Source organism: Hylobates moloch, unplaced genomic scaffold (assembly GCF_009828535.3).
Source record: "Hylobates moloch isolate HMO894 unplaced genomic scaffold, HMol_V3 SCAFFOLD_8, whole genome shotgun sequence".
Classification (NCBI taxonomy): domain Eukaryota; kingdom Metazoa; phylum Chordata; class Mammalia; order Primates; family Hylobatidae; genus Hylobates; species Hylobates moloch.
Window position 1 is genome coordinate 86,494,711 of NW_026652283.1, and position 25,962 is coordinate 86,520,672.

General features: G+C 40.2%; 1 protein-coding gene and 1 pseudogene across 1 annotated transcript; both read left to right on the top strand.

Annotated features, from left to right (window-relative positions):
* Nucleotides 1–391: 391 nt before the first annotated feature.
* On the top strand, nt 392–17,810 carry HIGD1A (HIG1 hypoxia inducible domain family member 1A). Its single transcript, XM_032161954.2, has 4 exons — nt 392–480; nt 8,165–8,282; nt 15,943–16,077; nt 16,785–17,810. Exons 2-4 carry the CDS (start codon nt 8,186–8,188, stop codon nt 16,832–16,834), a joined length of 282 nt encoding a protein of 93 aa, XP_032017845.1. The 5' UTR covers nt 392–480; nt 8,165–8,185; the 3' UTR covers nt 16,835–17,810.
* LOC116472459 (protein MIX23-like) lies at nt 3,498–4,048 on the top strand (annotated as a pseudogene).
* Nucleotides 17,811–25,962: the final 8,152 nt, after the last annotated feature.

A 25,962-nucleotide genomic window follows, 5' to 3' on the forward strand; every position in this document is an offset into this window, starting at 1 on the left:
ACGGCGAGAACAAGCAGTCGTACCCGGGTGGGTCCGGGAACACCACCTCACCCGCAGCCGAAACCCCTCACCCCCATTCCTTCCCGGCCCGTGAGGCGTCCGCAGGCGGCGGCGCTCGGGACACGGCGTTCGCGGTGCTCGCCTTTGCTGCCCGAGGGGAAAAGGGCAGGAGAAATCTGAGGAGTCCCCGGGCCAAGAGCCAAAGCCCCTCAACTGCCAGGGTGCGAACCCTGGGCGCCGAGCTCTCACGTCTGTCTTCGCCAGTACTGTAGAGCCGGGGTCGTGGGCCGGCGCTCACCGCCCCAGCCAATCCGGGACCCGCTCTAGGCTGCCCCACCCGCCGCGCACACGCACGCGTCGTTTTGCGGCCGCTGGCCTCTGATTGGCTGGGACGGCTGTGGGTGGGGAGAAACCGGGAGGACTGGGTACGCGTGCAGGGATCGGAAGCCGGTTGGCGTGTGAGAGGTTTTCTCGCTCTAGGTAAGCGAAACAAGCTGGGGGACTGCGAGCCAGGGACTCGGGCCGCGGGGCGGGAAGAAGTGGGGCAGCGCTTGGCCAGGCCGAAAGGACTTTGGGGGTGGGGGCTGGGAGTCCGTGTCTGGAATGAGGGAGGAGAGGTGGAGTTGCCGGGGCTCAGGCCCGGCCTCGAGCATGGGCGGATGAGAGGAGTCGGGAGCCGAGGCCTGGGGTCCTTCGGGTGAGGGGAGACGGAGCCAGCGAGGAGATGGAGCAGAAGCTTGTGGAGTGAGTTGCCGAGCGGGGAAGACTCGCTGATGGGGTGGTAATGAGAGACGGGGGCCAGGAGGGTGTTGGCTGGGCCCGACGGCGGGGAGCGAGGAGCGGGAGCGTCCCCAGAGCTTGGGCTGAGCGGCGGGCGAGGCGGGATAGGAGAGCGAGCGCTCCGGTCACGGAGTCCCGACAAGGTCACAGGAAGAGAGGCGGCGAGAAAGGTCGGGAGGTTGAGGGGAGGGCGTACTAGCAGAGGACCTTCCAGTCCTGGTCTTGCTTTTCTCCCCGACCTGGTGTTTCCTCCACCCTGGGAAAGTGATAAGGCCTAGGGCCCGGTGTAGTGCTTCTGTGACCGAATTAAATTTTTCTCCTGCTGAGTCGGTGGGTTAGAGATTACAAAGCACAGCGTGAGGAAAGAATTGGGAGCAGCCGACATGATGCAGCAGTGATATTCGCCTGTGTCTTAAATTCCCGGAGTGGGAAGCAGCTATTTCCCTCTTCGGAGTAACCCCCACGACAGGGATCTCTGCTTCCGGAAGTACAAAGGCACTTTCGAGTAAGACAGGTTTGGATGGAAAGTTCTAACAGGTTGAAGCGGTGACAACCTGGTCATGAAGCTCCAGCATGACACACATATTTGGAGTCTTGTATACTAGGGGTTCTCTTTGTGCACCAGAGTCACTTGAAGGGGCTTCTTAAAGATTCCTCGAGCTCTGCCCCAGACCACCTGAATCCGGATTTCCATGCTGGGGCCTTGGCAGCCATTTTAAACAAGCTGGTGGGCGACTGATGCAAAATCAGTTTGAAGCTAGCGTTGCTTTAGGTAGTAGTTCCCGTGACAAAATGACTGTGAAGATCCTTCATTCAGCCTGTTACGTCTCCTGATGCTGGACGGCTCATCTTCCCTTAATGCCTCTTTAGGTTCTCTGTGGAAGGGTCTTCAGTCGTGTCTTCCTAAGCGTACAGAATAATTTGTGCTCTCCAAACTTACTTTGAATATCTGGTTACTGGTGCCTTTTTTAGCATCTGTTCAACTTTCTGACAGAGATCTGGGACAATTATTGTGGGTGGATGAGAAAACGATAATGAAAGTCTGGCAGTGGTGTAGTGAAAAAAGTCTTTTCAAATCACAATTGAAATTGTTAGATGAGTTAAGTCACTGAAGAAGATTCCGTTTAACTTAGGCATGACTTTTTTATATATATCATTCAAAGAGAACAACGTGGGCTTCTGTTGAGTAATGGATTCTTATATTTTCTAATCAGAATTCTTATCCCCCAAATTTAATCTAATTTACATCAGCAGCATAAGATTGATGCTTTGGCAATATATTGTCAATCAAAAGAACCCAGGACTCTATCAGAAGAGCTGGATTCTAATCCTGCCCCACCAGACATGTATTCCTTGTATTGAGCAATTCGTATAACCCTCTCACAACCCTTTCCCCACCTGTAAAATAAGGCTGTTGGCTTGGATTACTCATCTGATTTGTTACTCTCAAATTATATGATTAGAACTTATTGTTCCTGATACTTAACCAGTTTTCAATTCAGGTGACTTTAAACCATGAATACTTTGGAAACTTCTACGTGGTAATTAGACAGTTATCAAAATTTTGTATTCAGAGAATATTTTAGATATGTACTATATGGGAATTATAATATTTTGACTACAGAATAACAAATAACTGATATGTGTTGGATTTTTAAATATCCTTACTAATTTTATTCTGAAATGTACACATAAGGTATTCTGGAATCACAGACAGATTATCATCTGTCGTTTCAAGCAAATAATGAGCATTTTGTTCCCTACACCCTGATGCCTACCACAGGGGCTACTTTCTGAAACCCAGGTCAAATGCCCTATCCATACAAGCTTCAGAGTCTGTATCATAGATGAAGAACGGAGAAATAGATTTTCTTCTGTTCTTGATTTATATACAGGAAAGAGACAACTAACCCCCTCCCTCCTGAAAGGAGAAAAAAAAAAAAAAAAAACCTTTTGCTCCATTGACCTGTTGGAGAATGAGTCAACCAGATGTCAGATAATTATAAGAAAAACTACCAACTTTCTTGCTGTTTTTTTAAAAACCATTTATGTTCTGTTTTTGTTTGTTTGTTGGGTCCCTCAACAAGGGTCTTGCCTGTTGCCAGGGCTGGAGTGCAGTGGCTGGATCATGGCTCACCGCAACCTCCACCTTCCAGGCTCAAGCAGCCCTCCTGCCTCAGCCTCCCAGTCCCAGGAGCTGGGACTACAGGTGTGCACCACCATGCCCGGCTACCAACTTTCTTGCTTTTAAAGAAAATTCCCAAATGATTTTTTAGTTTAGAAATGGTTCAGGCAAAAAAGGGGAAAACATGCTTTTATATCTGCAGAAGTTTTTAGTTTTTAAAAGTGGATTATGGTATATAATAGTTTTGTCCCCTGTGTTGCAAGGAACTAAGACCTCAGGTTATTTCTCTTTTCATAGGTACAATATAAGAAACATAAAAGAAATAAGCACTTAGGTACATACAGTTTGGCATTTTTCTTACTGATTAAACTCTACAAATCTGTATGATTGTTATTTTTTTCCACTCAACATTCCTGAATAAACTAAGAATGCTTTCAGTTGTTGAGAAATGTAACTTTTAAATGTATGCAAGAAACATTTGTAGTGTACATATTATATATAGGGTATTGCACCAGGCAGTGGAGTTGGATACAAGCAGAGCAGGTATTGGTCCCTGACTTCAAGGATTCTAGCAAAAGAAACAGACAAACTGGTGGTTATAAGGGTTATAAGGAAAGTACAAGGTCCTATGGGACTGCATAACCAAAGCGCATACAAACTTAAAGGGACAAAAATTTCTGAGAGGAGGTCAATTAAGATGTGAACCTGAGTCCAGTATGGTGGCGCCCAGTGGCGGTGTGAACTGTGAGGAGTTTGCCAAGTTCCAGGAATTACTTAAGGTGATGTGGACAATTGATGACAGACTAGTACATTAATTAAACACTACGGTTCCAAGAGCTTCTTTTGCCGGGAAAATTGATGCCAGCCAAACCTGTAAACAACTTTGAGTCTTTGATGGCAGCTCATGCCAGTAGGGACAGAGTCGTAAAAAAAATATATAGCCCAGACCTCAGCAGTAGTAAAAAACCTCCGAGAAGAGAGAGAAAAGAATTTGGACGATTTAATATTGTTAAAGCAACTCAGAAGAGAGCAGACAAAATTGAAATGGATGCAGTCAGAATGGTAAATGACAGGAGCTGGAAGGAGTTTAATGAATGCTGCCAAATTCACTTCTTCAAGCCTCCAAATAAACAGAATAAACAGAGATACTTTTTTTTTTTTTTTAAAGGTCCAGGTCATCTCATAAGAGCTAAGCATAACAAATGTCAACAGGGCGGGCTTCCTAGGATGATTTCTGAGCCCATAGTCCAAGACCTTTTGTTGATTTCAGCCCCACTTAGCCAAGACCTCAAATATAAATAAATCTGATAATTATGGAGAAATCAACTGCTATTTTATACTGATTCTATTAAAAAAAAGTTTTGTAACTATTAAAATTTCTGACTCAGTGTAAAAAAGAAAAACGAAACCTGAAAAAAAAATGGGAGGAGTTAGCTAGGAAAGAGTATCTGAAGGGGATGGAAAGGGAGGGAAATTCTCACAAGTAGAGGAATCAGCTTGTGCAAAGGCTTGGAGGTATAGAGAGCATCTTAAAAATATTTAATGTGGTCAGAATGTGGGGTTGGGAAGGGAAATGAAAGGATTTGTGATAAACTTCTCCTTTGAGAAGATCATGTTTTTTTTTTCCTTTTTCTTTTTTTTTTCTTTTTTAAAATTTGAGACCGAGTCTCTCTCTGTGGCCCAGGCTGGAGTGCAGTTGCACAATCTCGGCTCACTGCAACCTCTGCCTCCCAGGTTCAAGCGATTCTCCTGCCTCAGCCTCCCAAGTAGCTGGGATTTCAGGCGTGCACACCACCATGCCCAGCTAATTTTTGTATTTTTAGTAGAGATGGGGTTTCACCATGTTGGCCAGACTGGTTTCGAACTCCTGACCTCAAGTGATTGCCCACCTTGGCGTCCCAAAGTGCTGGGATTACAGGCATGAGCCACCGCACCTGCCCGAGAAGTTCATGATTAGATATGAAGGCAGCTAGTAAACATACTGGCCTAAAATAAATACAGTGTTTAATCTCTCCATCCAGTCCATTTATGCAGTTTCTTCAAAGCCAGTCTCAAGTGTTTCTCTGTGAAACGTGTCAAACCTCCTTTAGCTAAAACAATCACTGTCTCTAAATTCAGACCTTGTCTGTGTTAGGCTGTTGACAATTAATCACACTGTGATTGAAACCACCATTGCAAGATTATAACTGAGACAGTGAAAGAGATCTGACCTAGCCAAAAAAAGATGGAGCCAGGCATGATGGCTCACGTCTATAATCCTAGCACTTTGGGAGGCTGAGGTGGGCAAATCACTTGGGGCCAGGAGTTTGAGACCAGGCTGGCCAACGTGGCAAAACCCCATCTCTACTAAAAATACAAAAAAATTATCCAGGCATGGTGGTGCACACCTGTTATCCCAGCTGTTAGGCTAAGGCACAAATCACTCAAACCTGGGAGGCAGAGGTTGCGGTGAGCCAAGATCGAGATCGTGCTCCAGCCTGGGTGACAACTAGACCCTGTCTCATAAAATAAAAATAGAAAAATAAAGCAAAGATGGTAACAGCCCTTTCCCAAAACAAACCCCCTTCTTGCCTGGGGACTAGACTGCCTTTGTAGGACTAATGAATTAGCCACAGATTAGAAATTATGGTTTAGAAGTCGTGCAGCTGGAAGTTACAAGATTCTAACCCTCCTTAAAATGCTCCTAAGATCAGTGCTTGAGATATTTTGCAGACCTTGCACTTGATAGACCAACTGGCACCACCCAGATCAATAAACTGGCTCATCTGATCTTATGTCCCCTACCTAGGAACTGACTTAGCACAAGAGGACAGCTTCAACTTCACATTTCATCTCCAACCCAACCAATCAGCACTCTATTCTTTGGCCTTCCCCCACCCACCAAATTATCCTTAAAAACTGATCCCTGAATGCTCCAAGAGACTGATTTGACTAATAATAAAAACCCTGGTCTCCCACACAGCTGGCTTTGGGTGAATTGCTCTTTCTCTATTGCAATTCCCCTGTCTCGATAAATCAGCTCTGTCTAGCCAGCGGGCAAGGTGAACCTGTTTGGCGGTTACATGATTTCTCTCTTTTTTTTTTTTTTTTTTTTTTAAAACAACTAATTTTTGAACCATTAATTACTTTAGTGTTTATATTGTATTATTCAGATATATAGTGAGTATCTTGAACCTTGAGCTTATTGAACCTTACATATAATAAAGCTTAGTACTTAGGAGTTTATTCATTTAAGAAGTAATGGAGTACAAAAAGAAGGTCTAAGTCCAATCTAAATTTTCTTTTATTTAGCTAAGATTTTCTTCTATGTCAGATGACAGGGTTGAGTCTTCTCAATGAAGGTGAGGCTGATAGGGATGAATTCACTTTCTAAACTAAGCACACCACCCCCTCTGGAGTTGCATTTTCGTTGAGGACCTTAACTGCCACTGACTCCCCTTGAATAGCAAGGTGTTGGATGAGAGGTACTTTTATCAAAGGGAGCATAATGCACATGAAAAACCCAGAAGTGAAAGATTTTATATGGGTGTTAGGATGGGCATAGACTTTTAAGTTTATTGTAATTGACACTAATTAGAGACTTGTATACTTACATATGCTTCAGCCCCTTATTTTATCTGTGAGTAAAGTTTATTGCAATTCAAAATAGTTCAGTAAAGAAAGTATACTTTGTTATTGTGGCTAAAATGAAATTGCATTTGTTAATGCCTCATTGTGATAAAAGGGCTATTCACGGAGATAACTGAAAAGGAGGAAAGGAGCCTTTGATCCCTGTGATAATGAAAATGAATCCTTTTTTTTTTTTTTCCCCTATCCCCTTACTCATACACTATCAGGCTAGATCTTGCCTTTGGGATACCATTTAAAGGAATTGTAAAAAGAGGGTAGAGTTTTAAAGGGAAGCCTGGGGGATATAAGGTATGTAAAGGAAGGCAGATCTGAAGCTTGGAAGATATTAAGAAGACCCTGAGGGTAATTCAGTTTGTGCTGCAGTGATGTTAAAAGTGCTAATCATAGGGCCAGGTGTGGTAGCTCACACCTGTAATCCCAACACTGTGGGAGGCAGGTGGATCACCTGAGGTCAGGAGTTCGAGACCAGCCTGGTCAAGATGGTGAAACCCCATCTCTACTAAAAATACAAAAAAAATTAGCCGGGCGTGGTGGCACGCACTTCTAATCCCAGGTATTTGGGAGGCTGAGGCAGGAGAATCGCTTGAACCTGGGAGGCAGAGGTTGCAGTGAGCCAAGACCACGCCATTGCACTCCAGCCTGGGCAACAAGAACGAAACTCTATCTCAAAAAAAAAAAAAAAGCTAATCATAAGCTGGCACAGTGGCGCACACCTTTAATCCCAGCAGTTTGGGAGGCTGAGGTGGGTGGATCACTTGAGGTCAGGAGTGGAACCCTGTCTCTACTAAAGAATACAAAAAAATTAGTCAGGCATGGTGGTGTGTGCCAAATGGAGGTTGCAGTGAGCCGAGATCGTGCCACTGCACTCCACCCTGGGCAACAGAGCGAGAATCAGTCTCAAAAAAGAAAAAAAACTAATCATAGGCCATTAAAAAAATCTAAAAGGCTATGAAGGAGGCATTTCTACCAATATTTAAAATAAAAGCTTTGTTCTTAAAATGAGTAAATAATGAGCTAGGTAGAAACTTTGGCTATTCAGAATAATCTTTTCCCCAGAGGCAACCACCATGGATAACAGATTACTGTAATAGATTGGAAACTAATCTGAAGTGAAAACTGAAGCAAAGAAGCACATTGGAATAAATAAATCAGCAGTTGAAAGCAATAAAGACTGCATTTAACTACACCGAAAAGTGCTAAGTAGGATTTCCAACATGATATTGAAGGTTCAATAGGAGTTGTCAGTTTGGTTTCAATAACTTAAAATTGTCAAGTTAAATAGTTGATTAAGGATGAAGATAGCCAGAAAATTAGTAGCTACTATTTTAATTGATAAAAGTAACATCAATTTAAAATTTTTCACTATTTTAAATTAACATGGTGCTAAAAATCAATGGGTTGTACTGGAGAAATTGCAAAACAATAGGGGGAATAACTGTGTACAACTCTCCCTTGAGGATGACTATACATTAAAAATACAGTTAATTTCTAAAAATATTTTTTAACTTTATGATTATGGATAACATGTACTAAGATTCTCAAGGAAGTTAGAAATATTTTAAATACATCCAGATATTTAATAATGTTCAGGTGCTTTTAATTACAGACACTCACAAATTTTTTCTCCAGGAGATTCTTCAAGCAATCACTATGTCAACAGACACAGGTGTTTCCCTTCCTTCATATGAGGAAGATCAGGGATCAAAACTTATTCGAAAAGCTAAAGAGGCACCATTCGTACCCGTTGGTAAGTTTGACATTTTAGTAGTCTTGAATATGGTAGAGCCGTGATAACTTGTTCATTGAGCATATCCTGAAAGAATGTATTTTCCATTTTTTTCTTATTTTGAAATATGCTGAGATTGGCATGATATAAATCTCATTATAAAGATTCTTCTGTATGTATTCAGACTTTATTTTTCTTTTTGGAGACAGGGTCTCTTTCACTTAGACTGAAGTGCAGTGGCTTGATCATAGCTCACTGTCCCCATCCCTCGACCTCTCAGGTTCTTGATCCTCCCACCTCAGCCTCCTAAGTAGCTGGGACTACAGGTGTGCACGACCACGCCCAGTAAATTTTTGTATTTTTGTATAGACACGGGGTTTTGCCATATTGCCTAGGCTAGTCTTGAACTCCTGGGCTCAAGCAATCCACCCGCCCTCAGCCTAGTGCTAGGATTATAGGTGTGAGCCACCACTCCAGCTCAGACTTCTTATTTTGTTGAGTCTTATTTCAGTGCATAATGTTGTATTGGGGGACCCCAAGACCACCGTCAGGTTAGATGATCGGGCCAAGACTCATAAGACTCAAAAATGCTTGTTATAGTCATAGTTTATTACAGCAATGGGATATAGGTTAAAGTCAACAAAGACATATAGAATGAAGTCTAGGATAAACCAGACACAAAATTCTAGGTGTGCCCTTCCCAGGGAGTCCCACAGGGGGAGAGGGGGTGCATTTAATTCTTCAATACTGATGTGATATGTGGCAATACATGGTAAGTCTTGCCATCCAGGGAAGCCCACCAAGCCTTGGTAACCAGGTTTTATTGAGGTGTCGAAGATGCATATATGTATTATAATTTTTATCTCATGTTTTTACCTATGTTATTCGAAACTCAACTTTTTTTTTTTTTTCTGAGAAGGAGTTTCACTCTTGTTGCCCAGGCTGGAGTGCAGTGGCGTGATGTCAGCTCATTGCAACCTCCACTTCTTGGGTTCAAGCAATTCTTCTGCCTCAGCCTCCTGAGTAGCTAGAATTACAGGTGCCCACCACCACACCAGCTAATTTCTTTGTATTTTTAGTGGAGATGGGGGATTCATCATGTTGGCCAGGCTGGTCTCGAACTCCTGATCTCAGGTGATCCACCTGCCTCGGCCTCCCAAAGTACTGGGGTTACAGGCGTGAGCCACCGTGCCTGGCCTAAAACTCCACTTTTTTTTTTTTTTTGAAACGGAGTCTCGCTCTGTCACCCAGGCTGGAGTGCAGTGGCAGGATCTTGGCTCACTGCAAGCTCTGCCTCCCGAGTTCAAGCCATTCTCCTGCCTCAGCCTCCCGAGTAGCTGGGACTACAGGTGGCTGCCACCACTCGTGGCTAATTTTTTCTATCTTTTAGTAGAAACGGGGTTTCACCGTGTTAGCCAGGATGATCTCTATCTCCTGACCTTGTGATCCGCCCGCCTCGGCCTCCCAAAGTGCTGGGATTACAGGCATGAGCCACCGCGCCCGGCCAAAACTCCACTTTTAATGACTTAATTTATATGATATAAATTACTATTATATATAACATTATTATAATCCTCTTGGTAGAAATTTACGTGATTTCTAATTTTTCATTATTAACAAACTACTGAGCATCCTTTTAGATGGCTCTCCAAGAAGTTAAAGGACTTTGAAGTCTCTTGAAGGAATTTTTCTTCTGACCATATAATTAATAAGTTAGTTGCAAAAGTACGTAAAACAGAAAGGTACCATGTCCTATGATCCCGACTCTGAAAGACAACAGCAGTCTGCACAGTCTGTCAGTGTTTTCTTCTCCGTGTACTACCATAAACTATTATTTATAATTATTTTTAGATGAAATATTTTTCTTTAGCCTTGTTCATTATCTTTTTATAACAATGCATATAGGAACGTATTTTTAATAATTGAATCATTAATTTTGTAGATATACAATGTTTTGTAACGGCAATCTATAAAATTTTTTGGTTGTACATTCCCTCAGTAAAAAATAATTTGAGCACATACTTCCCGCCAGTGTGTTGTGTGTTTACCTATTTTTAAGTCATTTATAAGTACTTTGTTCTTACACATTTGGTACTTTGTGAAATATGCAGAAAGACATTTCAAAAGGATAAGATACAAATATAAAATTTTCTGCTTTTTAACGGGTTGTCATTTATACGTATCCCTTCTTGGGAGTACATAAACCCTACATTGATTTAACCATTGCTCTATTGACGACATAGGAGTTGTTCCCATTATGTTGATTTTACAAACTGTTGGAAGAGTGTGTGTGTAAAAATTAAATATCCTTATATACTTAATTGTACCAAAACAGTGATTTACACCAATAGGCTGTGATGGGCTGGTTTTCCCATACTCTCAGCATCTTTTCATATGTATTGGTCATTCAGGCTTCACTTCTGTGAATTAGCTTTTTTGTTTCTGCTTTTGTTTCTGTTTTAACTAGGTTGTCTTTTTCTAATTAAATTATAATTATATATTTTAGGCATTAGTGTTTTCTTAAATATTGCACGGCCTTCATGATCCTGGGATTACTTAGGTTCCTGTATTTCCTTATGTTGTTGATTTGTCATTGAGATACTAATCTATCTGGAATTTATTTGTAGGTATGACATGAGGCAAAATCTAACTTTATGCTTTTTCCGTATGGATACCTTAATTTTCTATCACAGTGATTTGGGTATCCGTTTTGCATTCTTTTTCTACTTATTTGAAATGTGAACTATGTCATATACTAAACATGAGAGATTTGTTACTCAACTACTGTATGTATTTTGTTGCTTTGATCTGTCTGCCAGAAACTTAATGGTATGTTTAGATACCTCATAAGCCAGTACACTTTCACTCTTCTACCTTCTCAAAAAGAGCTTGCCTGTTTACTTTGAAATTAGCTTGTTAATCACAGCTACTCAGGAGGCCAAGGCAGGAGGGTCACTTGAGCCCAGGAGTTCAGGGCTGTAGTGTATAATGATCATGCCTGCGAATACCCACTGAACTCTAGTCTGGGAAACATAGGAAGACCCTGTGTCTAAAAAAAGGAGAGAAAAGAAAAAGAAATTGGCTTGCCCAATCCAAAATGGGGAAAAATGTCTCATTTTTACGTTTGGATTACATTGAATTTATAAATTTGGAGAGAATGGAAATCTTAGAATGTGGTGCATCTACCGATTTTCATTCAAACCTTTTGTGTCCTTAAATATAATTTTATTGTTTTCTCTAGGTCTAGAAATTTAATTTCTCTAGATATGCTTTTTAATGTATTCATCAAAGTAATCTTTTTTCTTAATGGTTCTAGTTTTTCTTTCTTTCTTTTGAGACAGAGTCTTGCTCTGTCGCCCAGGCTGGAGTGCAGTGGCACAATCTCAGCTTACTGCAACCTCCGCCTCCTGGGTTCAAGGAATTCTTGTGCCTCAGCCTCCCGAGTAGTTGGTATTACAGGTGCCTGCCACCACGTCTGGCTAATTTTTGTAGTAGAGACAGGGTTTTGCCATGTTGGCCAGGTTGGTCTCGAATTCCTGACCTCAAATGATCCACCTGCCTCGGCCTCCCAAAGTACTGGGATTACAGGCGTGAGCCACTGCACCTGGCCTCTAGTTGTGTTTCGTTTGATTCTCTTGGATTTCCTATACACACAGTTAGATGATCTGCAAACCAGTAGAGTTTCTTCCTAAATTACGGCTATAGTTTTTTTTATTTGATTTAAAATTGTTTAGGATATCCAGGCAACAACAGCAGTATTCACATTTATCCCTGTCTTATTCTGATCTTTAAAGGGAACTTTTTTTTCTTATCTCTTTTTCATTTTTTAATAAAAAATAAGGCTGAGCACTTTGGCTCATTCCTGTAATCCCAGTGCTTTGCAGGGCTGAGGCAGGAGGATCACTTGAGCCTAGGAGTTCAAGATAGCCTGGGCAACACAGTGAGACCCTGTCTCTACAAAAAAAATTTAAAAATTAGCTGGGCATGGTGCCACATGCCTGTAGTCCCAGCTACTTGGGAGGCTGAGATGGGAGGTTGCTTGAGCCTGGGAGGTCGAAGCTGCGGTGAACCATGATCATTCCACTGCAGCCTGGGTGACAGAGCAAGACCCTGTCTCTAAATAAATAAATAAATAAATAGATAAAAATGGAATATTTCTAGTGTTTTAACACTAAGTACAATTTGTATTTGCTTTTGGTGTCTGAACTATATTCTAATTTACTTTTACTATTGAGATGTTCACATAGTTTCATCTTCCATGAATCTTAAGAGATTTTTTTTTCTTGTATGTTCTTCCAGTGAATTCTTTTTTTTAATTTATTTTTTATTAAAAATTTTTTTTTTGTAGACACAGGTCTCACTCTGTTGCCCAGGCTGGTCTCAAACCCTTGGCCTCAAGCAATCCTCCTGCCTCAGCCTCCCAAAGTGCTAGGATTACAGGGATGAGCCACTGCTCCTGGCCAAGATTTTCTTATGTAAAAGCAATGGTTAATTCCCAAAGTAGGCCAGGCACGGTGGTTCACACCTATAATCCCAGCACTTTGGGAGGGTGAGGCAGGCGGATCATGAGGTCAGGAGTTGGAGACAAGCCAGACCAATGTGGCGAAATCCCATCTCTACTAAAAATACAAAAATTAGCCAGGTGTGGTTGGCATATTCCTGTAATCCCAGCTACTCGGGAAGCTGAGGCAGGAGAATCACTTGAACTCGGGAGTCGGAGGTTGCAGTGAGCAGAGATTGCACCACTGCACTCCAGCCTGGGCAACAGAACAAGACTCATTCTCAAAAAAAAAAAAAAAAAAAAAAAAAAAAAATTCCCCAAATAAAAACCTAATGATCATGGTTGATAATATTCTAATACATTTTAAAGTTGATAAGCTAGTATTTGGTTTAGGAATTTTATATCTATGTTTATAATTTATATTGCTTTGTAATTCTTTTCTCATGGCTTTTTTTTTTCTTTTTTGAGACAGTCTCGCTCTGTCGCCCAGGCTGGAGTGCAGTGGCATGATCTCAGCTCACTGCAGCCTCTGCCTCCTGGGTTCAAGTGATTCTCCTGCCTCAGCCTCCTGAGTAGGTGGGACTACTCCTGCCACCACACCAGGCTGATTTTTGTGTTTTTAGTAGAGACGGGGTTTCACCATTTTGGCCAGGCTAGTCTCGAACTCCTGTTTTCAAGTGATTTGCCTGCCTCGGCCTCCCAAAGTGCTTGGATTACAGGTGTGAGCCACCGCACCCAGCCTCTCATGTTATCTTAATTTTGTTTTGGTATCAGGGATTTGTTTTCTTGGGAACTATATTGGAAAAAAATATATTGCTATGTTTTTAATGCCCTGGAATACTTTAAATAACATGAATTGAGAATGCCCTTATAATTTTTATTAGACCTTCTATTGGGGTCTTTATCTTTTGGGGATAAAGCATGGATTGCCCATTTAATTCTTTCTATGGTTATTGGTATAGAAAGGTTTTCTACAACTTCTTGAATCAAATTTAGGAATTTGTATTTTCCTCAGAAATCATTCATTTCACCTAGATTTTCAAATTTAATTGGCAAAGAGCAATCATCTCTTATTTTTAAAAATCTCTTTATCACTTGTGATTATATCCACTTTCTCATTCCTAATGTCATATATTTATTTTCTCTTTGATCAGACTTCTAGAGGTTTTACAATTTTATTTGTTCTAAGAACCAGTACTGTTTTTATTTTTCAAATAATGTTTGATAGTTTCCTAATCTCTCAGTTTTTACTTTAACCTCCAAATCTAGTTATTGGTGCTCAGCTTCTCAGTGGTTAGAGGGCGGGTATGTGTTTGGCTGTTTTATGTTTTGATTGCTAAGTTTTGGCCTTATGGTAGTCATCCAGGTAGAAGGCCTTTTTGGAAGTTGGAATTTTCTTCGTGGCCTAATAAATGATTGGTTTTGTCAAAGCTTCATAGACATTTGAAAGAATGTGGGATCTCTGTTTTCAGTTAAAATATTAAATTTTTTTATTTTTAAGAATTTAAGTAAGTTTATTTAATGGTGCCGTGCAATTCTGTAGCTTTAGTTTGGGGCTTCTTATTCTGTTGTTTTCTGAAAGAGACAGATTTTCCCATTTTGTTATCTTCTAATAGAGCTGATCTTGTGTTCCTAACAATTTTTGCTCCATTTATTTATTTTGCTGCTATATTAGATTATTTTAAAGTTTTATGACTATACAAAAATTTATATATATAATAATAATAATAATAATTATTATTATTATTATTTTTTTTGAGATGGAGTCTCGCTCTGTCACCCAGGCTGGAGTGCAGTGGCGTGATCTCGGCTCACTGCAACCTCCACCTCCCAGGTTCAAGCATTCTCCTGCCTCAGCCTCCCAAGTAGCTGGGATTACAGGCGCATGCCACCATGCCCGGCTAATTTTTTGTATTTTTAGTAGAGATGACCAGGCTATTGGCCAGGCTGGTCTCAAACCCCTGACCTCAGGTGATCCACCTGCCTCAGCCTCCCAAAGTGCTGGGGATGATGGGTGTGAGCTACTGCTCCCAGCCCTAATTTTTTTTTCTTCTTATGATTTGGAAGTTCTGCGGCTATTCTTACACTGCTTGCTGATGGTTATCTTTACATTGTCAAACTAGGATGTGTTTTTTTCATCTATTTCCAGTATTAAAATGAATATAAATTTATTCCCTAAGACCTTTAACACACGTTTTGTTGTAATAATCGTAGCCTAATTTCAGATTCTTAATTTTGCTATATTATGCCAGTCATTTTCAAGGAACCAGTACAGATTTTCCTGTCTTTATTGCTCACCATTGTATCTTAACCATTATGTTTTTATTTCTTGAACTGTCCATTTTGACTCACTGTTTTTATTTGACTGGATATTTTCCTCTAGGTTTTTGTATCAGTACCTGGGTGGCAGCTTGGGAAAGAGAGCCCTCCTGTAGTCCCAGTTATTAGGGAGGCTGAGCCAAGAGGATCACCTGAGCCCAGGAGTTCAAGGCTGCAGTGAGCTATGATTATGCGGCTGCACTCCAGCCTGGGCAACAGAGCAAGACCCCATCTCTTAAAAAATAAAATAATAAATCTTAAAAAGAAAACATGTAAGGTCATGTCCTGAATGCTTTTGCCCTCAAAATGAATGAGAGTTTGGCTCTGTATAGAGCTCTAGGATCATAATCCTTTTAACTTAAACTAATATTGCTCTATTCCTTTATTTACTTCTTCCCAGTACAGTATCCCAAAGTTTGAAATATTCAGGCAGTGTTTCTCAGTGGTAGTAATGTGTAGGATTGTCTCTGGTCTATTAACTGATTACCTTGAGGGAGGGAAATAGGACAGAGAAGAAATGGAATAAATTCATTCTCTAAGTCAAGACCTTTGGCACACTTTTGTTCTGATAATCATAATCTCGGTTCCTGTCAATTCCCTAGCACTCTTTTAAAGGAATTTATCTACTGGCCCCACAAACCCACATTTTTAAAGATAATCCTGACTTTCTGGATCTGCTGTTGTTTGCTTAAAGATTTTTGGTTTTGATGGGGGAAAACATGAAAAACTCAATTTGTATGTTAGCTAATTAATGATCTGATAAAGAATCCTCATAAAAATAATAGAATGTACATTGATTGATGGTAAAGTCATCTTGGTCCCTTCTCATGCATCTGACATACTTGTTACTTTATTTTACAGGAATAGCAGGTTTTGCAGCAATTGTTGCATATGGATTATACAAACTGAAGAGCAGGGGAAATACTAAAATGTCCATCCATCTGATCCACATGCGTGTGGCAGCCCAAGGCTTTGTTGTAGGAGCAATGACTGTTGGTAGGTTCCTATAGGAAATTTCAAATTTTCGTTCCTCATTGAGGTATTTCTTTACAAACAAAATAGGTAAATATTTTTAGCTGACCTTTTAGCAGTTTGAGAATATCACTTATATTCATTTTCATGTAAAAAATGAATTAATGAAGATAATTCAAGTAGTGACATAGTTTTTCTGTGATATATCCTACTAAGATTTTAAAGAAAAAAAAAATCCTGTCAATCTCTGAGTTTATAATTTCATTGAAGAGCCTAGATATGTCAATAGAGTTGGTAGTAACATCTGTTATCTGGGAGAGGCATACAATTGCTATTTTATTGTGTTTTTAAAGGAGAGATTCTTCAAGTTTAGGTATTACATGCTTCTTCTATTGGCTTTATAATTCATTGACTTTATCTGGTATTATGTAGCAAGAGTGATTCCTTTCAAAGTTACCGGATAAATATTGATTGTTCTTTAAAAGAAATATTGTAACATGTGAAGTAGCCATACCAGCCCTTTGCTACTTGGGAAACTACTGTATATAACAACAGTTTTAGAGATTTAAGATGTTTAAGAAGGCAAGAGTATAAGCTTCCTAGGGTCTTATTCCCCTTGTAAATATTCCATGCTAGCAATGGTGCTACTTTCAGCTATTTTATGAACTGGTTTTTATTTTTGAATATTTAAGAAAATATTGAAATGCTTAACTAGCATTCTTTTTCTTTAGGTATGGGCTATTCTATGTATCGGGAATTCTGGGCAAAACCTAAGCCTTAGAAGAAGAGATGCTGTCTTGGTCTTGTTGGAGGAGCTTGCTTTAGTTAGACGTCTCATTATTGAAGTTACCTATTATTGTTGGAAATAAACTAATTTGTATGGGTTTAGATGGTAACATGACATTTTGAATATTGGCTTCCTTTCTTGCAGGGTTGATTTACCTGGTGACCGAATTACTAGTGACTAGTTTACTAACTAGGTCATTCAAGGAAGTCAAGTTAACTTAAACATGTCACCTAAATGCACTTGATGGTGTTGAAATGTCCACCTTCTTAAATTTTTAAGATGAACTTAGTACTAAAGAAGATAACAGGCCAATCCTGAAGGTACTCCCAGTTTGCTGCAGAATCTCACATATTTTGGACGTTGCATAAGAGTCCTATTTGCCCCAGTTAATTCAACTTTTGTCTGCCTGTTTTGTGGACTGGCTGGCTTTGTTAGAACTCTGTCCAAAAAGTGCATGGAATATAACTTGTAAAGCTTCCCACAATTGACAATATATATGCATGTGTTTAAACCAAATCCAGAAAGCTTAAACAATAGAGCTGCATAATAGTAGTATTTATTAAAGAATCACAATTGTAAACATGAGAATAACTTAAGGATTCTAGTTTAGTTTTTTGTAATTGCAAATTATATTTTTGCTGCTGATACATTAGAATAATTTTTAAATGTCATCTTGAAATAGAAATATGTATTTTAAGCACTCATGCAAAGGTAAATGAATACTTTTTAAATGTGTGTGTTGCTTATTTTTTCCATAAGAATTGTAAACATTGAACTGAACAAATTACCTATAATGGATTTGATTAATGACTTATGAGCAAGCTGGTTTGGCCAGACAGTATACCCAAACTTTTATATAATATACAGAAGGCTGTCACACTTGTGAAATTCTCTTGTCTAATCTGAATTTGCATTCCATGGTGATAACATGGTATATGTATTGTTATTAAAGTAAATGACCCATGTCAAATGTCTTTTATTTATTTTATGAGGAAAAGCTTTCTGTAGAGGAACAAATTTGAGAACAAGTTTCAGGAAATTGTCTTTTTTTGTTGTTGTTCTCTAATCATGTTCTGCCTTCTGTTTCGATGATTTTAAAAATATTTTACTCTATGATGTGTTTTATTTTCTTTCCTTTTGTGGGTAATTTTTGTTCTATTGATTATCTGTATAATTTTTTTTTTTTTGAGACAGAGTTATTCCCTGTCGCCTAGGCTGGAGTGCAGTGGCACGATCTTGGCTCACTGCAACTTCCACCCCCCAAGTTCAAGTGATTCTCCTGCCTCAGCCTCCCGAGTAGCTGTGATTACAGGCATGCACCAACACGCCTGGCTAATTTTTGTATATTTAGTAGAGACGAGGTTTCACCATGTTGGCCAGGCTGATCTTGAACTCCTGACCCCAGGTTATCCACCTGCCTCGGCCTCCCAAAGTGCTAGGATTACAGGTGTGAGCCACCACGCCCAGCTGATTATCCATATAATTATAACACTCTTCTATTTATTTTCAGTCACCAATAATTCCTTTTGAGCAATATTTAAGCCTAGCATATTTCTTCCTTCCTTCTTCTTCTACTAACCAGTTCTGGTCCGTGATATTATTGGATTTTACTCTTACACTGTTTGTTTGTTTGTTTATTTGTTTATTTTGAGACAGAGTCTTGCTCTGTTGCTGAGGCTGGAGTACAGTGGCGTGATCTGAGCTCATGGCACCCTCCACCTCCTAGCTTCAAGCGATTCTGATGCTTCAGCCTCCCAAGTAGCTGGGATTACAGGCATGCGCCACCATGCCGGGCTAATTTTTGTATTTTTAGTAAAGGCGAGGTTTCACCATGTTGGTCAGGATGATCTTGAACTCCTGACTTCGAGAGAGCTATCTGCCTCAGCCTCCCAAAGTGCTGGGATTACAGGCATAATCCACCACACCTGACCTACTTTTGTACTGTTAAATGTGATTATACTTCTCTTTGACTTGTCAGCTTAGCTTTAGCTGATACACTCTGGTGCCCAACTATTATTGTATCAGTGAACTTCCACTTTCTTTTCCTTTTCTCTCAATTTTTGTTGTATCATTTCTACACTGTGAGGACATACAATATTTACATTCTGTTGTCATCCTCACATTTCTTAGTTCCACAGTTTAAATGTATTTGAAACTCAAAACATTCCGAGTAATCTCTTGGTCAGCTGAAATTAATGGTTTAATAGTTTCCTTAAGAAAGACTCATGGAACAATTTCCCTAAATTTTTGCCATGTCAAATATGTTTATCTGTAGCTTTTACACAGTAAAAACAATTTGGCTAGATAATACAATTCTCAGTTCATATTTTTCTTTGGAATATTAAAGTGTTGCTATAGAGAAGCCTAAAGTCATGTGACATTTTTCTTACATAAGTGATTTGATTTTTTGCTTGGCTGCTCAAATTATTCCTTTATCAAGTCCAATAACTCTTAACAGGTCTTGGTATTGACCTTTCTGGGTCAGTTTTCACTACATTTTCGGAAAATTTTCATTCTAATAGATGAGTACTCTTGATTTTGTTTAAATAACTAATTTGAGAGTCATTGATCTAGACAAATGGCAGAGGATAGGGGGAGAAGAACAAGTGAAGGGTTAAGATGTTAATGAGTGTTCATGAGAAATTTGTGGGATTGCGTGCCTGAAAAGAATGGTAAATGGTACATTAGGTGGTTCAAGTGGATGTGATACTATTTTTTATTGAATGAGAGCTGGGTTCATGGTTCTGCCACTCCTAACCAAGCAGCCATGGTTTCTTATGTATAAAATGGGGACAGTATCAGTGATGTGGGGTTGTTGAGATTAAATACAATACTGACTATAACGGGTTTACTTAGCATAGCACCCAGTGCATTAGTAAGCTCAATAGATGGTTGCTGTTTCCATTATTACTGTGTTAACTATGGGAATGCAGCAGCACAGGAGACACATGAGCCTTGCCTTCAGAATTTATAGTCTAGCAGGGAAGGCTGGCATTAAATAAGTGATTACAATTGTAGGGGCCAAGGGAAAACTTTACCTTGACCCTCTGAAGGTTTACTGAAAAATCAACTGACAAAAGGCAGATTACTAGGAGAAAATACATGCAATTATTTTAATGTGTATATCACAGGGGAATGGCAGAATGATTACTCAGTAACCCAGTAGGGTACAGATGTTTATATATCCTTCTTCATAGGGGAAGGGGAGATGGAGGAAATGTGGCAATTTGAGGGATAATGAATTATTTTTAGGGGGATTCAGTGGACTTAGAGACCATACGATGGCCTAAGACAAAGTCTGTTTGGCTTACAGAGCAGATAATAGTTTGTGACAAGTCTGTCCAGATATGTTGACAGATTTGTCTCTCTTCCTGCAATATGAATTCAACTAATGAAAACTCCATGCCGGTGCAGTGGCTCACACCTGTAATCCCAGCACTTCGGGAGGCCGAGGCAGGCAGATCACTTGAGGTCAGGAGTTTGAGACCAGCCTGGCCAACATGGTGAAACCCCCTCTCTACTAAAAAAAATACAAAAATTAGCCGTGCGTGGTGGCACGCACCTGTAGTCCCAGCTACTCAGGAGGCTGAGGTAGGAGAATCACTTGAACCTAGGAGATCACGCCACTGCACTCCAGTTTGGGCAACAGAGCGAGACACCATCTCAAAAAAAAAAAAAACAAAAACGGAAAGGACCAGGAGTAATTCTCCCCCTGCCACCCCGCCACCTTTGGCAGGTCTAGACTTTAAGCAGATAAGGAAACTTCATAGAACAGCTTCATGGCGGGGAGGGGGTTGGTAGGAGGGGGTAGGAGGTCAGAGAGACCTTGAGGCTGCATCTTCATTCAGTCCGGCATGTCAAAGCATCGTATTTTGGGGTATTCGTTTCTGAGTCCCAACACAATAAAGGATGATAATTATTAGGTAGAGGATGCAACAGGAACATCTGGCTGGGGGAACCTAACCCAGGGTTGGGGTTGGAGAAATTCTCCCTGAGAAAACAATGTTCTACTTTAAGGAGATAGTATGTTGATTTTTCATTGAGAGTTAAGAGTCCGTGGCTTAATGTTGGATGTTATTGGAGTGTTGGTGTGTGTGATTGCTCCATGCCTCTCCTCCAGTTGTCTGAGGGCATGATGGCCTTTCTCATCCAAAGCACGTGGCACACATAAGTGTTCAGTGTTTGTTGAATTAATTAGAATTTAAAAGGTTTGGGGCTTCTACATTCAGGATCCTACTGTACCTAGAAGGTACGTATTTCTAGTTAATGAACAACAGTGACATCTGGTGGTAAGAGTTGGAATTTGACTCCACACTTAAAAGCTCCCTAAATACACTCGACTTCTGAATCACACAGACAGATTTTTGGAGTGGAAGGAGTGTTGGTCATGTAGGCCATGTCTCTTGCCTCACAGATGAGGAACTGCTGCTCAGTTTCAGGGACTTGAAATTTAGGCTGTATCCCCATGTACATATATAGTTTTATCACATGATAACTACCAGACCAGAACAACACTGAATGAACATAAAATATTTTAAAAGTTCTCATGTCAGAGTGGAACTGCCAAATATTATTTATACACTTGGTCCCATTTGAAAGCTGTTTGAATAGAATAGGGAAATTTGAGAGAGGCAGCTGGGACATGCACCCTGACTGGTTTGCTACTTTTATCAGTGAATGATTTACCTGATATGAGTTCATGGAAGAACTAACACTGCTCATACAATCTAGTTTCCTTGCCTGCTTCCCCCTTAGTCACTGAATGAAACAAAAGAAAGAATTTGGTTTTAGCAAGACAAAAGTTAGAAAAATGTCCCCCTAAATTCAGTGGTGATAAGTGAGTCTACGGTGGAGGCCGGTGTCCAGTTGATCCCCTCAGAGGAACCGAAGAACAGGTCCTTGCAGTAGTATTCTGAGCTTCTTACAACGTTGGCGTTAGGTCTTTTCCTATCCTGAATGCAATTCTGAAGTGTTAGGACTGACTAAAATTTTGCCATCACATCTTTGAGTTATTGTCCTTACCTAATCTCACCTTGTCTATTGTCTTCCCCACAGTGCCCCTTCCTAGCTCACTCATTTCTGTCAATGATGACCCCATCTCCCACTGTCATCCCCTGAGCTCAAACCTCCCGGGCTCAAGTGATCTTCCCACCACAGCTCCCCAGGTAGTTGGACTACGGGCATGGGCCGCCACACCCAGCTGATACTTGTAGTTTTTGTAGAGGTGGGATTTCACCATGTTGGTCAGGCTGGTCTCAACCTCCTGAGCCCAAGTGATCTGTCTGCCTCAGCCTCCCTAAGTGCCGGGGTTACAGGCGTGAGCCACTGTGTCTGGCTTATATATATGTATTTTTTAATTGAGACTGGGTCTTGCTCTGTCACCCAGGCTGGAGTGCAGTGGCATGATCATAACTCACTGCAGCTCTGTCTCCTGAGCTCAAGCAATTCTCTTGCCTCAGCCTCCTGAGTAGCTGGAAGTATAGGCACACACCACCACACCTAGCTAATTGTTTCAGCCTTTATAGAAAGGAAGCTGAAGAGATTCGCGCATACAAATGGTCTTTACGGTGGAAGTGGTAAATTAAATACTATTAAGTGCACAAGGCATTGGGGACCTAGTTAATGAGAGAAATTAATAATTACTAGGATCAGGTGACTCACCCAAATGTTTTGAAAGACTGTGATGTGAGCCAAGAATGGAATTGAGAAATTTGAGGATAAAAATAAATATATTAGCAACCTTGTTCTGAAGGCTTGGTGGAGAGCCAGGGTAGATCTCATCTGTCAGAGAGGTCCCTTGGAGCTAAGGATTGACGAATCTTGGCAGAACATTGAGTTTTCTAATAAAGTCAACATATGATGAGTGAGACCACATCTATACAAACACAGCTTAGACAAAATAGTTCCCGGGATAAAATAAGATTGACTGTAGCCAAATGGTGTTAAGCTAAACACAAAATGTGCTGGAGGACTCTGGGAGGCTAGTAGCTACCAAAGCCCAAATCCATGGCAAGTTGTACAGGCAGAACTTCCAGCACAAAGGGGCTTGAACCTGGAGAAAATGAACAATTTTTATCTATGTAGGGCTCCTGATTGTGAAGTGGAATAATTTAGTAAGGCTTAACCCTGGGGCAAAAATATCCTCTAGGCAGTTTGTTTCTGTTTGTTCTGAATCCATGCTCACAATATCTTTCTGATGACTCTTTTGGCTTTGTGGGTGTCTGATGCTGGGAAGGGAGAGTCTCTGGACATGGGTCACAACCCACAGATATAAACGAGATACTTAGTGTTCCTGGTTTATATGTCAGTTACACGTGACTGGTGTAAGTCTAGCCCCAAGAGATACTCGTGGTATAATGACCAAATTGGATTTGGGGCCTACAAAGCTGAGGTCTAGAATGAGAGCTGTGAAATGGAGAGAGCCAAATGAGGCCTTGTTTTTAAGCTGTAGCAGAACTTACTTCCATTACCAGGCAAAACAACTAAATCTGTAGTAATTAATATGTATGACTACTAAAATAATAAAGATAACTGAAGCACTTTCATGACCTATTTATCATGATAATAAAGGTACTATTACTGTTGTAAGAAGAAAGTTGAGGTTTGTGACTTGACTAACGTTGGAGTCAAAACTCAGGTATTCCCACTTCTGACTTTGTTCAATTCATTTTTGTTTCTCATAGAGTAAGGCCACTATTCATGTTATGTTTACTTATTGGTGGGAGAGAGAATTTCAGTGATGGGAAATATATTTGGTGACTATTAAGGTAAGTAAGCATGGGTAAAGGTCCCATTTTAAAGTTGAAACTACGTGGAACTGTGGGGAGAACCCAATTTAGGGATTAGGAAAAAAAGCCATTAGACCCACACAAGTATGCGCAACTGATTTTTAAAACCTTTATTGTGGTAAATATACATATAAAAATTACCATTTTAACCATTTTTAAGTGTACAATACAGTGGAACTAAGTATATTCAAAATGCTATGTAACCATCACCACCATCCACCTCTAAAGTCTTTTCATCAGCCCAAACAGAAACTCCATGCCCTTTAAGAATAACTTTTGGTCAGATGCAGTGGCTCACACCTATAATCCTAGCACTTTGGGAGGTCAAGTCAGATCTCTTGAGCCCAGGAGTTCGAGACCAACCTGGGCAACATGGCGAAACACCATCTCTACAAAAAATACAAAAATTAGCTCGGTGTGGTGGTGCGAGCCTGTGGTCCCAACTACTTGGAATGCTAAGGTGGGAAGATAACCTGAGCCCAGGTGGTCGAGGCTGTAGTGAGCTGTCATTGCGCCACTGCATTCCAGCCTGGGCGATAGAGCGAGACTCAAAAACAAAAACCCCAAAACCTCTCTACTTCCCCCGTTCTTCCACTCCCTAGCATCGCCTATTCTACTTTCTGTCTCTATGAATTTGTTCATTCTAGGTACCTAATATACATGGAATTGTACAATATTTGCCATTTTGTGTCTGGCTTCTTTCACTTAGCATAATGTTTTCAAGGTTCACCCAGAATTCAGAATTTCATTCTTTTCTAAGGCTGAATATTCCGTGGAGTATATGTACCACATTTTGTTTACTCATTCATCTGTTGAAGGTTGCTTGGGTTGTTTCTACCTTCTGGCTATCATGAATAATGCTGCTATGAACATTGGCTTACAATTACCTGTTTGAGTCCCTTCTTCGTTTTTTATTATTTTTTTTTGTAGAGACGAGGTCTCGCTATGTTGACCAGGCTGGTCTCAAGTTCCTGGCCTCAGGCAGTCCTTTACCTCAGCCTCCCAAAGGGCTGGGATTACAGGCATGAACCACTGTGTCTGGCCAAGTCCCTTCTTTCAAATCTTTTGGGCATATACTTAGAAGTGGAATTGTAAATCATATGGTAATTCAATGTTTAACTTTTTGAGGAACCACCAAACTGTTTTCTACAGTGGATATACCATTTTACATTCCCACCAGCTATACATAAGGGTTCCAAATTCTTCACATCCTGGCAAACACTTGTTATTTTCCGTTTTTTGGATAATATCCATCCTAATGGGTGTGAAATGGTATCTCATGGTTTTGGTTTGCATTTCTCTAATGGTTAGTGATGTTGGGGGTGTTTTCATGTGCTTATTTGCCATTTGTATATCTTCTTTGGATTAATGTCTATTGAAGTCCTTTGCCCATTTTTGAATTGGGTTTTATTGTTGAGATAGCTAATCTGATTTTTGACAAAGGTGCAAAAGCAATTCAATGGAGGAAGCGTAGCTTTCCAACAAATGGTGCTGGACCAACTGGACACCATAGGCAAAAAAGCAAAAAAGAACCTTGATCTAAATGTCATACCTTTATATAAAAATTACATCAAAATAAACCATGGGCATAAAACTCTAACACTTTTATTAAAATGGGGGGAAATCTTTGGGACCCAGGGCTAGGCAAAGAGTTCCTTCTTAGACTTGACATCAAAAGCACAATCCATAAAAGAAGGAATTGATAAATTGGACCTTGTCAAAATCAAGCCTTTTGTTCTGTGAAAGCCCAAGTGAAGAGGATTAAAAGATGAACTACAGATTCGGAGAAAGTATTTGCAAACTACATATCCAACAACGGACTAGTATATAGAATATATAAAGAATTATCAAAACTCGACAGTTAGAAATTGGGCAAAAGACATGAACAGACACTTCACCAAAGAAAATATACAGTTGACAAATAAGCACATGAAAAAGATGTTCAATATCATTATCCGTCATGTATGTTAGAACCACAATGAGATATCACTACACACCTATTAAAACGACTAAAATAAAAATAGTGACAACATCAAACGCTGGCAAGGATGTGAAGAAACTGGATCACTTAAACATTTCTGATAAGAATGTAAAGTGGAACAGTCACTCTGGAAAACAGCTTTGGCAATTTCTTCTAAAACTAGATATGCAATTACCATACTACACAGCAATTGCACTCTTGGGCATTTATTCCATAGGAATGAAAACTTACATTCACACAAAATGAATGTAATAGCATGTAATATTCATGTATAAACATGAATGTTTATAGCAGCTGAATCATAATTGCTCCTAACTGGAAACAACCCAGATGTTTTTCAGTGGGTAAATGGT